General features: G+C 39.0%; 2 protein-coding genes across 9 annotated transcripts in view; one reads left to right on the top strand and one right to left on the bottom strand.

Annotated features, from left to right (window-relative positions):
• GARNL3 (GTPase activating Rap/RanGAP domain like 3) overlaps positions 1-14,012 on the top strand; it is a 215,880-nt gene that overhangs the window by 74,873 nt on the left and 126,995 nt on the right. The gene's annotated exons all lie outside the window — the stretch shown is intronic.
• Positions 8,359-8,709, bottom strand: LOC101431119 (developmental pluripotency-associated 5 protein-like). Its single transcript, XM_012520138.1, has one exon. The coding sequence runs from the start codon at positions 8,707-8,709 to the stop codon at positions 8,359-8,361; it is 351 nt and encodes a 116-aa protein (XP_012375592.1).

Raw genomic sequence — 14,012 nt, 5'->3', positions numbered from 1 at the left:
TCTAGGATTTTTTTTAATCCTTCTATTTAAAAATCTTGCTTATAATTTCACTACATGCTTCTCTTTTCATTAATTTTGTCTTCAAAATTGTATGTATTATATGTAGCTTACAGTATTATATGTAGCATTTTTTCATAGCTCCCATGTTGATATGTTTCTTTTTCCAAAAACAAAGAGCTAGTCAGACCTTGTGTGTGTGTGCTTATTAGTGAAGTTGTGGGTTTACAGAAAAATCATGCATAAAATATAGGGTTCATAGACTCCATCCTATTATTAACACCCTTCATTGGTGTGATTCAGTTGATGAAAGCACATTTTATAGTTGTACTAGTAACTATAGCTCATGGTTTAAATTAGGGTTCACTGTTTGTGTTGTACAGTTGATGATTTTATTTTTTTTTAAATTCCAGTAACATATATACAACCTAAAATTTCCTCTTTTAACCACATTCAAATATATAATTCAGTGCTGTTAATTATGTTCACAGTGTTGTGCTGCCATCACCACCATCCATTACTAAAACTTTTCCACCATCCCAAATAGACTTTCTGTACATATTAAGGATTAACTACCTATTCACTACCCCACCATGTCCCCTAGTAACCTATATTCTGGATCCTGACTATAAATTTGCTTATTCTAATTATATCATATCTGTGAGTTCATACAATATTTGTCCTTTTCGTCTAGCTTACTGCATTCAACATGATGTCATCAAGATTCATCCATGTTGTTGCATGTATCAGAATGTCATTCCTTTTTATGATTGAATAATAACCCATTGTGTGTAAAATCACATTTTATTTATCCATTCATCATTTTATGAATACATGGGTCACATGATAATTTCTGAAGAACTACCAAACTACCTTCCACAGTAGCTGTACCATATTACGTTCCCACCAGCAATAAATGAGTGTTCCTATCCCTTTACACCCTCTCCAAGACTTGTAGTTTTCCAGGTTTTTTTTTAATAGTAGCTATTCTAGTGGGTGTGAAATGATATTTCATTGTGGTTTTGATTTGCATTTCCCTAATGGCTAGTGATGTTGAGCATCTTTTCATGTGCTTTTTGGCCATTTGTGTATCTTCTTTGGAGAAATGTCTGTTCAAGTCTTTTGCACATTTTTAAATTGGGTTGTTTGTTGTAGTTAAGTTGAAGGATTTCCTTATATTTTTGGATATTAAACCCTCATCAGATATATGGTTTCCAAATATTTTTTCCCATGTGTAGGTTATTACCTCACTTTCGTGATAAGTTTGAGGCACAAAAGTTTTTAATTTTTATGAGGTCCCATTTCTCTGTTTTTCTTTTGTTGCTTATGCTGTGGGTATAAAGTCTAAGATACCGTTGCCTAACACAAGGTCCTGAAGATGCTTCCCTACTTTTTCTTCTAGGTGTATTATAATTATGGCTCTTATAGTTAGGTCTTTGATCCATTTTGTGTTAATTTTTGTATATGGTATGAGGTGGGGACCACTTTCATTATTCTGCATATGGAGATCCATTTTCCCCATCACCATTTGTTGAAGAGACTATTCTTTCCCAACTAAGTGACTATTCTTTCTCAACTAAGTGTCCTTTGCCTCCTTGTCAAAAACCCACTGAGTGGACTGGAAGAGAGTATAAACTACAACATAAACTGTAATCAATGCTGTGTAGCAGTGCTCCAAAATGTATTCATCCAATGCATGAATGTACCACACTAATGAAAGAAGTTGATGTGGGAGGAATGGGAGGTGTGGGGAGTAGGGTATATGGGAACCTCTTATATTTTTTAATGTAACATTTTGTGTGATTTATGTATCTTTTTTAAAAAAAAATCAGTTGGCCATAAATGTGAGGTCTGATTTCTGAACTCTCAATTCAATTCCATTGCTGTATATGCCTTCCTTTTGCCAGTATCATGCAGTTTTGATAGCTGTGGCTTTTTAATGAGCTTTAAGAGCAGGAAGTATGAGTCCTCCAACTTTGTTCTTCCTTTTCAAGATAGCTTTGGCTATGTGGGGCTTCTGACACTTCCATATAAATTTTTTTTTTTTTAAGATTCATTTTCTATTTATTTCTCTCCCCTTCCCCCCTCCCCCCTCCCCCGTTGTCTGCTCTCTGTGTCCATGCACTGTACTTTCTTCTGTGTTTTTTGCACATCATCTTGCTGCGTCAGCTCTCTGTGTGTGCAGTGCCTCTCCTGGGCAGGCTGTGCTTTTTTCATGCGAGGTGGCTCTCCTTGTGGGGTGCATTCTTTATGCTTGGGGCTCCCCTATGCGGGGGACACCCCTGCATGGCATGGCACTCCTTGTGCGCTCATCAGCTCTGCACATGGGCCAGCTTACCACACACATCAGGAAACCCTGGGTTTGAACCCTGGAACTCCCATATGGTAGGCAGACGCTCTATCAGTTGAGCCAAATCCACTTAGCCCATATAAATTTGATGATTGGTTTTTCATTTCTGCAAAGTAATTGTTGGAATTTTTATTGAGATTATATTGAATCTGTAAATTGCTTCGTATAGGGTAGAATTGACATCCTAAATATATTCAGTCTTCCAATCTGTGAACAGAATGCCCTTTCATTTATTTAGGTCTTTTTTTTTTTTTCTTTCTTTTTGCAATGTTTTGTAGTTTTCCATGTATAAATCCTTTACATCCTTGGTACGATTTATTCCTAGATATTTTATTCTTTTAATTGCTATGGTAAATGGACTTTTGCTTGATTTTTGTGTTCATATTATTCATTACTAGTGTATAGAAACACTGTTATTTTAGGATGTTGATCTTGTACTTCACCACTTTGATAATTCATTTAATAGCTACAGGAACTTTTGAATTTTTCAGGGTTTTCTGCATTAGGGTAATGTTATCTGCAAATAGTGAAAGTTTTATTTCTTCCTTTACAATTTGGATGCCTTTTATTTCTTTTTGTTGCCTAATTGCTCTGGCTAGAACTTCTAGTACAGTATTGAATAGCAATGGTGAAAGTCAGCATCCTTGTCTTGTTCTAGATCTTAGAGGTAGTAATGCCTTCAATCTTTCATCATTGAGTATGATGTTAGCAATGTGCTATTCATAATATGCCCTTTATCATGTTGAGTAAGTGTCCTTCTATTCCTATTTTTAAAGTGTTTTTATCAAGAAAGGGTGATGGGTTTTGTCAGATGCCTTTTCTGAATTTTTTGAGACAACCATGTGGTGTTTTCCCCCTTCGTTCTGGTAATGTGTTGTATAACATTAATGGGTTTTCTTATGTTGAAATACCCTTGCCTACCGGGGATAAATACTACTTCATTAGGGTGTATAATTCTTTTACTGTGCTGTTGGAATTGATTTGCTAGTATTTTGTTGATGATTTTTGCATCTGTATTCATAAGAGAAATTGATGCGTAATTTTCTTTTCTCATAGTATCTTTATCTAGCTTTGGTGTTAGGTTGGTGATGGCCTCAAAGAATGAGTTAGATAGTGTTTCCTCCTCTTCAATTTTTTGGGAGAGTTTGACCAAGATTGATGTTTTAGTTTGCTAAAAAATGCTGGAAGCAATATATCAGAAATGGGTTGGCTTTTACAATGGGGATTTATTAGGTTAAAAACCTACAGTTCTGGGAAACGTATGTGGCTCAACTGATAGAGCGTCCGCCTACCTTATAGAGGGTCCAGGGTTCGATGCCCAGGCCTCCTGACCCATGTGATGAGCTGGCCTACACGCAGGAGTGCTGTGCCACACAGGGGTGCCCCCATGTAGGGGAGCCCCATGCACAAAGAGTGTGCCCTGCAAGGAAAGCTGCCCTGTGTGGGGAAAAAAAAAGTGCAACCCACCCAGGAGTGGCGCTGCAACATGGAGAGCTGACACAGCAAGATGACACAACAAAAAAGAAATGCAGTTTCCCGGTGCCGCCTGACAATGCAAGCAGACACAGAAGATACAGCGAATGGACACAGAGAGCAGACAATGGGGGAAGGGGAGAGAAATAAAAAAATAAATCTTAAAAAAAAAAAAAGGCTTACAGTTGTGAGGCCATGAAAGTGTCTAAATCAAGGCATCACCAGGACATCCTTTCTCCCCTAGCACAGCTGTGGGCAATCAGGCACGTGGTGGCATCCACTCATCTCTCCCCTTACCTCTGGGCCTCACTGCTTTCAGCTTCTGGCTTAAGTGACTTCCTCTCATCTTCTGTGTTCTGTTGATTTCAGCTTCTGGCTCCCAGGACCTTCTCTCTCTTCTGGGCTCTTCTCTGTCTCTGCAGCTTTTTTCTGTATTTGCAGCTGTTTATTTCTCCATTTATAAAGGACTACATATAAGAGGATTAACAAACCCCTTGGGTCATGCAATCTAGTCAAAGGCCCTTAACTAAAAGTAATTTAATCAAAAGTTTCCACCTACAATAGGTTTGCACACACAGGAATGGATTAGCCCTAAGTCCATGATTTTCTGGGGTCCACGAAAGCTTCAAACTGCCACACTTGATATTTATTCTTCTTGGAATGTTTGGTAGAACTCCCCTGTGAAGTGATCTGTCCTGGGGTTTTCTTTGTTGGGAGGTTTTTGATTACTGATATAATCTCTTTATTTGTAATTCATCTGTTGAGATCTTCTCTTTCTTCCAGAGTCAGTGTAGGTAGTTTGTGTGTTCTTTGTCCATTTCATCTAGGTTGTCTAATCTGTTGGTTTATAGTTGTTTATAGTATCTTTTAATGATCCTTTTTATTTCTGTGGGGTCAGTAGTAATGTCCGCATTCTCATTTGTGATTTTTATTTGTGTTCTCTCTTTTTCTCTTTGTCATGCTAGCTAAAGGTTTGACAATTTTATTGATTTTTTTCAAAGAACCAACTTTTGGTTTTGTTAATGCTTTCTATTATTTTTTTAATTCTCTATTTCATCTATTTCTTCTCTAATCTTTGTTATTTCTTTTCTTCTGCTTCCTTTGGATTTGCTTTACTGTTCTTTTTCTAGTTCCTCCAGGTATGCAATTAGATCTTTGATTTTAGCTCTTTCTTCTTTTTTTAATTTAAGCATTTAGAACTATAAATTTCCCTCTCAAAACTGCCTTTGATGCATCCCATAAGTTTTGGTATGCTGTATTTTCCTTTTCATTCCCGTAGGGTATTTCCTAATTTCCCTTATGATTTCCTTTTTAACCCACTGGTGGTTAAAAAGGATTTTATTCATTTCTAGCTTGATTCCATTGTGATCAGAAAAGATACATTGCATAATTTCAATTTTTTTTTAATTTATTGAGAATTTTTGGTGACAAGATATGGTCTGTCCTGGAGAATGATATATTTATACTCCAGAAGAATCTCTTGATATTGGTGAAGTGTTCTATATATGTCTGTTAGGTTTAGTTGGTTTAAAGTACCGGTCAAACCTTCTATTCTCTTACTGATCTTCTTTCTAGATGTTCTATTCATTATTGAAAGTAGTATTTTAAAATCTCTTACTATTAAAGTAAAACTATCTTTTTCTCCTTTCGGATCTTAAGTCAGTAGTTGCTTCAAATATTTTGGGGCTCTGCTATTAGCTGCAGATACGTTTATACTTGTTAGGTCTTCTTGTTGAGTTAACTTCTTTACCAATATGCAGTGACAGTCTTTGTCCCTTGTATTAGTCTGCCAAAGGGGTGCCAATGCAAAGTATCAGAAATCTGTTGACTTTTATAAAGAGTATTTATTTGGGGTAGAAACTTACTATTACAAGGCACTAAAGAGTCCAACTCAAGGTTGCTTTCTCACCAAAGTCATTTGCACGTGTTGAAACAAGATGGTTACTGATACTTGTCTGGTCTCTCAGGGCTTCGCATATCAGTCTCTGGCATAGGGCTCATTTCTTTCTGGGCCTTCTCAGCTGTTAAGCTGCTCTATTCATTTCAGCTGCAAACCATCAGAGGAATGACTTATCTTTCCCTGGGGCCTCAGCATCAAACATGACGGAACTCTCTCTCTCTCTTCTTCGTGTCTTCTTGAATGTCTGTTTATATTAGCCCACCAAAGGGGAGAGGACTTAACCTGAGTCATGTCTAGTGACATGTTTGAATCAAAGGCCCTAAATTGATTTTATCAAGTAAACTTAAAACCTTTGAATTTAATACAATCAAGGGGTGTCACACCCAGAGGAATAGTTTACAAACATAGTCTTTCTTTGGGATTTGTAAATAATGTCAAACTGCTCCATCCCGCATAACAGTTTTTGACTTAAAGTTTATTTTATCTAATATTAGTTTAGCTACCCCAGCTCTCTTTTGGTTGCTATTTGCATGGTATATTTTTTTCATCCTTTCACTTTCAACCTACTTATATCTTTGAATTTACGGTGAGTCTCTTGGAAACAGCATATGGTGGTATCATGCTTTTTTAACCATTCTGCCAATCTCTGCCAATGCTAGAGAGTTTAATCCATTTACCTTCAAAGTAACTACTGATAATGAAAAACTTTCTTCTGCCATTTTGCTCTCTAGTCTTTATAAGTCTTATATGTTTTTTGTCCCTCAGTTCTTCCATTAACATCAACTTTCATATTTATTTGATTTTTTTTATATTGTACCATATTGAGTCTCTTCTCATTTTTTTTCTAGATGTATTTTTCTCATATTTTCTTGTGGTTACCATGGGGTTAAAATTTAACATCTTTAATATATAGCAATCATATTTTATTTGATACCAATTTGACTTCAATAGCACACACATACACTGTTCCTATACCCTCCATCCCCCACCATTTTTTATAATTTTTCACAAATTAAATCTTGGCACATTGTATGTCTAAAACCATAGATTTATCATTATTTGTTATGTATTTGCATTTTAGTACCTGTAAGAGGTAAGAAGTGGAGTTACATACCAAAAAATGCAGTACAATAATAGTACTAGCATTTATAATTACCCGTATGGTTACCTTTACTGGCAGTCTTTGTTTCTTTATGCTGCTTGGTCCACTATCTAGTGTCCATTCTTTCAGTCCAAAAAGCTTCCTTTGCTTGTGAGGGAGGTCTGTTGATAATGAACTTCCTCAACTTTTGTTTATCTGGGAATGTCATAATCTCTGCCTCTTTTTTGAAAGATATTCTCACCGTATCTAAAATTCTTGGTTGGCAATTGTGTTTTTTCCCTCAGCACTTTAAATATTTCCACGCATTGCTTTCTTGCCTCCAGCACAGCATAGTTGATCCTGAAGAGAAGCTAGGAGGGTAAGACTCCAGTCTTTTACTGGCCTGGTGCATAGCACCCTTAGGCACTGTGAAACAGTGCCGGTCTGGAGGTAATATTCATTGTACATCTGACCGTATCAAGCCATCACCAGCTGCTGCAGAAATCTGAAACTGCAACATACTCGCCATCCACTTCAGGAGCATAACCAGAGATGTAGTAGATACTCTTATTGTTTTAGGGATTAGTGATCAACCTAGCCAATAATTCAAATGGAGAGACATCATGCAGGGTATTTGGGCCTGGCTTGAATGCACAAGAGAGTTTGACAATACTGATTCTATCTCTTTTAATCTTTTTTTTTTAAATCAATTAATTTTTTTGTCTTTTTTTTTTAATATTACATTAAAAAAATATGAGGTCCCCATAAACCCCCAACCCCCCTCTCCCCACTCCTCCCCCCATAACAACAATCTCCTCCATCATCATGAGACATTCATTGCATTTGGTGAATACATCACTGAGCACCGCTGCACCTCATGGTCAATGGTCCACATCATAGCCCACACTCTCCCACATTCCACCCAGTGGGCCATGGGAGGACATACAGTGTCCGGTAACTGTCCCTGCAGCACCACCCAGGACAACTCCAAGTCCCAGAAACACCCCCACATCTCATCTCTTCCTCCCATTCCCTACCCCCAGCAGCCACCATGGCCACTTTCTCCACACCAATGCCACATTTTCTTCGATTACTAATCGCAGTAGTTCATGAATAGAATATCATTAAGTCCATTCTAATCCATACTCTATTCCTCCATCCTGTGGACCTTGGAATGGTTGTGTCCACTCCACATCTGTATCAAGAGGGGGCTTAGATTCCACATGGATGCTGGATGCAATCCTCCTCTTTTCAGTTGTAGGCACTTTGGGCTCCCTGGTGTGGTGGTTGACCTTCTTCACCTCCATGTTAGCTGAGTAGGGTAAGTCCAATAAACCAGAGTGTAGGAGTGGAAGTCTGTAACTTATTTAAAATTTTATTCTTTAATCAGCAACCTTGAAAACAAAATATTCACATCAGGATTCATAGAGGCAACAGTAGAAGCCCCCAAACAGTTGTTTTTTTCCCCTAATTTGTCAGGGGAAAAGCGTTTAAACCAGACCCACTCCACAACATATTCTACTTCCTGGTACCAGTCACTTTGGCTGGAAATTGGCTTCACTGCATCCACGGGCCTAGTTCGAGGGCATTCATGGTTTCCTCAAGTCTGAGCATCCCTTGCTCCTGCCGCTGGCAGTGCCATTCGGCCAGGGACTGGAGCATCCACTTGGTCTGGAGCTTGTACAAGTAGTTGCTGTAAACTACCACCTCAATGAGAGCCAAGGATTCCAGAACCTTCAGCTTGAGCATGGCCTTGCAGACTTGCTCGATATATGGGATTCGAGATCCGTGTGGGCCAAACATAGCTTCCAGCAGCCGCGTCTGGGCCTGGAATACCTCAGGATCTTTCAAGTCTTCAGGAACTTTCACCCACGGTGGAATATCTTTCCGTTCTGGGAGCGTCACCATCTTGAATTGCTCGAAACCGCGCTCGGGCTGAAGCGAGGCCTAACCATGCCTTCGGGTGGCACCGCGCATGGAAAGTCTCTCTTTTAATCTTTATACACTTTTTAAACACTTCCAATGCTTTGCATAACATATTGAATGAACTTAACTATTTTAGTACTTAGCTTTTTACTTCTATACCTTTACTGTGATTATGTTAATTACCAGGTATTTTACATTAGAAGCACAGGAAAGAAAAACTACTTTATTATTCTACGAAAACCTAAGATTCCCAATGGAATCAAAGTTATCTTTCTTTACCACCACTTTAATAGGCAGATTGAGGTGACCTCTGACAGGTTTCCCTGTTATGAAGTTACTTTTTGTTATTAATGTCAATTTAGGTTTCTAATTAATAGTGGCTTCCTGGAATTTGAATTTAGAGCCATTTAAATGCTTCAGTTTAGAAGATGCTTTTACAAACTCCTTTTAATTAACAATAACCACATAGACTGGTTACTTTACCTTAAAATAAGCTTTTAAATTACAATTAGAAACCAATGAAATTTACCTTTATCTTAATTTCATTAAACACAAACTTATAATTTTCATCATTTTAAAGATTTAGTACAATAATGTTGATTTATTTTATTGATAGTCTATAAACCTAGGGAGATAACACCCAAACTAAATAAAATTGAAACTATGAATAATCTTAAAGGCATACTGACTGCTAGATTCTGGAATAATTATAATTGTTTAATTTGTTTTAAAAGACCTTTCCATAGTTTTTAAGGACTTTTTATTTTTACTTATTGAAATTTAGTAATAGGATTATTAGTCACCCTTACAGGACAAACTATGATTTTTAATTCCCCAGCCTAGAAGACAAACTTTCTATCTGTCACACCTCGTCCTTCCCCCCATAGCTCTTGCAAAGAAAAAGACTTGAAGGCTGGGTAGGTCAAAGAGCTTAGGAAAAATTTTCCATTTTCCAATAATTTCTATATCCAGCATTTGTTAATCTGATATTACCATCCCAATGGATGAAGATAGACACTGAACAAATAGGCAGACACAAATAGAGAGTTAGACACGGAAACACACAACCCACTGTTAAAGTCTTATTCTCTTACAAAATAAGGTTAACTGTAAGATAACATTGAAAAGATCTCTTTAAAGGCTATTTCTAATTAATCTTCACTGTGACCATGCAGTTTTGCATAAGAATTTTGTTCTTTTTATACCCAAAATGTTCCCAATGCTTTAAAGTACAATTTTCCTTTACTTCAGAATTTTCCTTTTTTCCCATTTTGACTTTGGCAGATCTTGGATGAGAAACACTAATTCCAGGATATACTCACTGAGGTCATTAAACCCACAGGGAAACTGGTTTCTCTTCTGAATTCCTACTTTTAGGAATCCCAACCCGAGGTGGGAGGCCTCCCTCACTCCCCAGTCCTCAGAGATCACGAGACTCTGGTGGCCACTGTGACTGGAAAAGTGGACGTTCAACCCAGAGGGTCAAGATTTCCACTAGGCAGCAATTTAATCCACACTTGAAGTCATGAGAGAAAAAAGGGTTATTGGCACCAGTGAAAGGACATGAGACAGGGGTGTCTCAAGTTTTCCTTCCCCTGGGCCATAGGGGGCAGAAGTTGCCAAGCTACTAACTGGAGAACAGAGTAGTTACCATCACAAAGGTGAAGGCAACCCTGAAATAACCAAAGCAAACACAAACTCAGTTTAGAATTCCTTTACTATAGTAGATTCTAGGCATAGGTAAGTTCAGTTTATAATTAACGTTACTATAGCAATTTCCAATACTATCCTTCTGCTGTTTTATAATATACAGGCATCTATATAACAATCTTAACTTCTAGTTACAGTTTCTAGGAAGTTTTTATTTTAAAGAAAATTGGGCACCTTTATTAACTAAGCCACAAGAATTTTATGAGTAACAACTTTGCTAAGTTTTTCTACATTTCTAGCAGTTGGACCAATTCCACTTGTGATTTATACATCAAATCCAACTGCAAGACAGCATTGACATTTAAAGACTCATTTTTGGGTTACCTTTCACTGTTATCCAATGTACAACTGGTGAATCCCAAATTTGATTTCCTAGGTACAAGCAGACTAACAAAGTTAAGCACAGATTAAAACAGGAGAGAATTTTATACCCTTAGCATTTTCTAGGAACTTTTTAATCTTAATCGATGGCATCTGAAGAGGTTTCTTATTTTCCAGGAAATCTTTAGTTAGTAAACAGCCTAGATGTTGATCTCCATTCACTCCCCTTTTCCGAGTTTAAAATTGAGAAGGCTGTTTCTAAAACAGAGTTCATGGAAGTTTGAGGTGCATTTCCTCATCTCTCTAAGGAGACATGACCACGTGGTCTCTGGCCCTCAAATCTGCCAGTTCTCTCCTTTTCTGTTACACAAGTTTAAATAGAATTCAGGGTTCCATGCAGAGGCTATTCTCTGCTATACTCTGGTCACATAGACCATCAGTAGGCAGGTTTTCCCAGTCCCTGAGAAGACACCCCTATGGGGACTTTCCTGGAATGCTAAAGACCATGCCATTATTCTAGGAAGAATGAAGACGCAGTTTTATTAACCAAGCGACTAAAACAATTTTATTTGTCAGCTGACCTGGCATCCCAGAGTCCAAGTCTGACTAAACTTTTATCCCTCCAGACTGAAGTCTCCAAAATAGAGGTCAACCACTCAGGGGTTGTATAAGTTTAGGAAGAAATTTGGAGCCGCTGCTCTGGTCTCAGCATTCTGAAAATTCAGGGCCATGCCGCCAACGGGCATCTCTGTGGCGTAACTAGTTCTTGGGAGAGGCATGAACCTGGGATTTAGACCAAAGCTGGGTTTGTGGGAGGCATTGGGAGCAGTTAACCCACAACCGAAACCTCCAGAACATGAGATTCTTAGGTCTTGGGAAATGCCCAAACCTAGAATTCAGACCAAATTCCCCAAGCTGGTTTTGTGGGAGATGTTGGGAGTAGTTACCCACCCACCCCCAACTGAAGCCCCCAGAATACTCTTCCCAGGAAAAGGGGCTTGAAACCCCCTCTTTTTATATATATATATATATACACACACACACCTATTCTTATAGAGGTCTTAGCAAGCAGTCTCACTTTATGGCCTTTCCTGGGAGTTGCACAGCCAAACCAGACATTAAAAGCCCCTTAAGAGATTAGAGATCAATTGTTCCAGCCAACAGCCCTGATGAAGGAGTAGAACCTCCCTATGCCATGGATGGGACCAAACTTCACTAGCAAATGCATTTTCAGTTTCTAAGACATTCCAAAGCATTTTAAAAACCCAAAATGAAGAATTCAGTTGTAGGGAGTAGAAAGATTAAATGTGAAGTTGAGGTGAATTATGAACACAGCCCCCTGGTCCGTGATCCCCCTGGGAAAGGAAACACAGGCCGCCTGGTATACCCACCTCGGTCCTGTCCTAGGCTGGGAGCCAGGTAGGGTCAACAGGAATGCAAGTCGACAAGGTGCCGGGGAGGCAAGCCCCCCAGGATGGGGCGCAAGCCCCTGAAGCTAAAAAGGCTGGGGCTTTAGAGTGGAGATACCCCATCTAGGACAGAAAAGGCGGCTCTGCTGTGCCTGGAACTTGGCCCAAGACATCCTGTCTCGGCAGGGCATTGCTTTGTGCCCCCACCCTGCACCCCTGCCCTCCCAGCCTAGGTCAGGTCCAAAACGACTGGGCATGTGTCACAGACGCAAAAGGGTCCCACACCCTGGTCCCCCACCCTTGGCCTGTGATTATGTCGTGTGGGAGCCCGTAGGGGAACCTGTTTAAAATGAATAACCAAAAGAGGGCATTAAACAGGCTGTAATTCATAGTTAAAATCACCAGTCTTTGCAGGAATAGAGGAAGATTACCTGCTTCTAGCACTCCTGGCTGACTGGTCAAAATGTTTCCAGATCCCCTCTAGGTTCTTTGCTATGTTACATAAAAGATTTTAAGAACATGCCAGTTTAGTTAGGCCAGTAGTTTATTAAGGAAATCAGAGAAGAGAATAGAAATGGGAGAGAATAACAGATTACAGGTCCCCAGGTATACTTGAGAGGTGCTCCAGGCAGAGAGAAAGATTTAGCTCGTACAGATGTTCTTTAAACCATTAATTATTCCTCCCCTTGCAAATGTTTGGGGGAGGGGTCCCAACTGTTTGCTGTTTTGATTGATTACCCCACCTGTCAATTTCCCAGGGGTGAGGGGGCAGTGATAAGCCACCTTTAGAATATCCATGGCTTTTCCTTGATTCTGGATGAAATCTTTTTCCAAATGGGGAATTCTTCTGGGATTCTTCTAGCAGCCTTCTAGTGGGGGTCTTTCCCAATGGTATTCCATGGCCACATGTTTCATGGCCATGTTTTCCTGCCAGGTTTTAAATTCATCTTCCCATTCCCTAAACTAGCCTGCTTCAGAATCTACCACAATTTACCAGCCTCTTCCTTCTGTTCTTCCCTGGATGCTGTGTAGTGTTGTACTGGACTGTAGAGCTTCAAAATAGTTGATTCAGACAGTTCCTGCCTATTTAATCGTTATTTTGATTGAGGGACTGATTTCTAGAGCTTCCTATTTGCCATCTTCCCACAATTCCCACCCAGACCTTATATTTTTCAAAAGACACAACGTATAACTGACCCTCAATTCCCATTGTCATTTTGGGTGCTGTAGCTTCTCTGAGCTAAACAGTTAACTGGCTGATGGTTGTGCCAAACTCACTGATTATTTTCCCATGTCTAGTTTAAGATTATCTTGTAAAGTTCTGCTGCAGTGAGATAGAATGTTTTCCTGTGTCTGGGTTTTCATTGCTCTGAACCAGTGGCTTCAAAATTTATATATAACAGTGGCGTAGGAGTTTATAAGTAGCAGTGTGTTCGTAAGGGAATTTTGAAGTAATGTTTGCTTAATTCTTCACATAAACTTGAGAAACTACCAGATGTCTAGATCAAAAAAGAGATGAAAATTATAAAAAGATAAAATCTTCCCCCACCCCCAGCCACCCTTTGATGATACCAGTGCTTGGTGTATTGGCAAAACTGTACTCCCCAGTACGCTCTGCTGCCAGGACTCTTCCTGTCTCTCTCCCTACCTATGGCATTTTGCTTACAAAGACTGAATTTCATAAGATGGAGTATCTCTTCCTCTTCTTCCTCTCTTCTTGCCTACTCTTTTCCTTGGAGTGAAAAAGAGGTGTTAATTTGGGCAGGGCAGTGCTAGTATGGGTTGGGCTACCTCATAATGCAGTGCAAGATGACTTCCAATGTTTTTTGTGTGTGTTTTTTAAAG

This window comes from Dasypus novemcinctus, chromosome 8 (assembly GCF_030445035.2).
Source record: "Dasypus novemcinctus isolate mDasNov1 chromosome 8, mDasNov1.1.hap2, whole genome shotgun sequence".
Lineage (NCBI taxonomy): Eukaryota > Metazoa > Chordata > Mammalia > Cingulata > Dasypodidae > Dasypus > Dasypus novemcinctus.
Note: the sequence above shows the minus strand (reverse complement) of the source record. Positions and strands in the feature narration are given on the sequence as shown.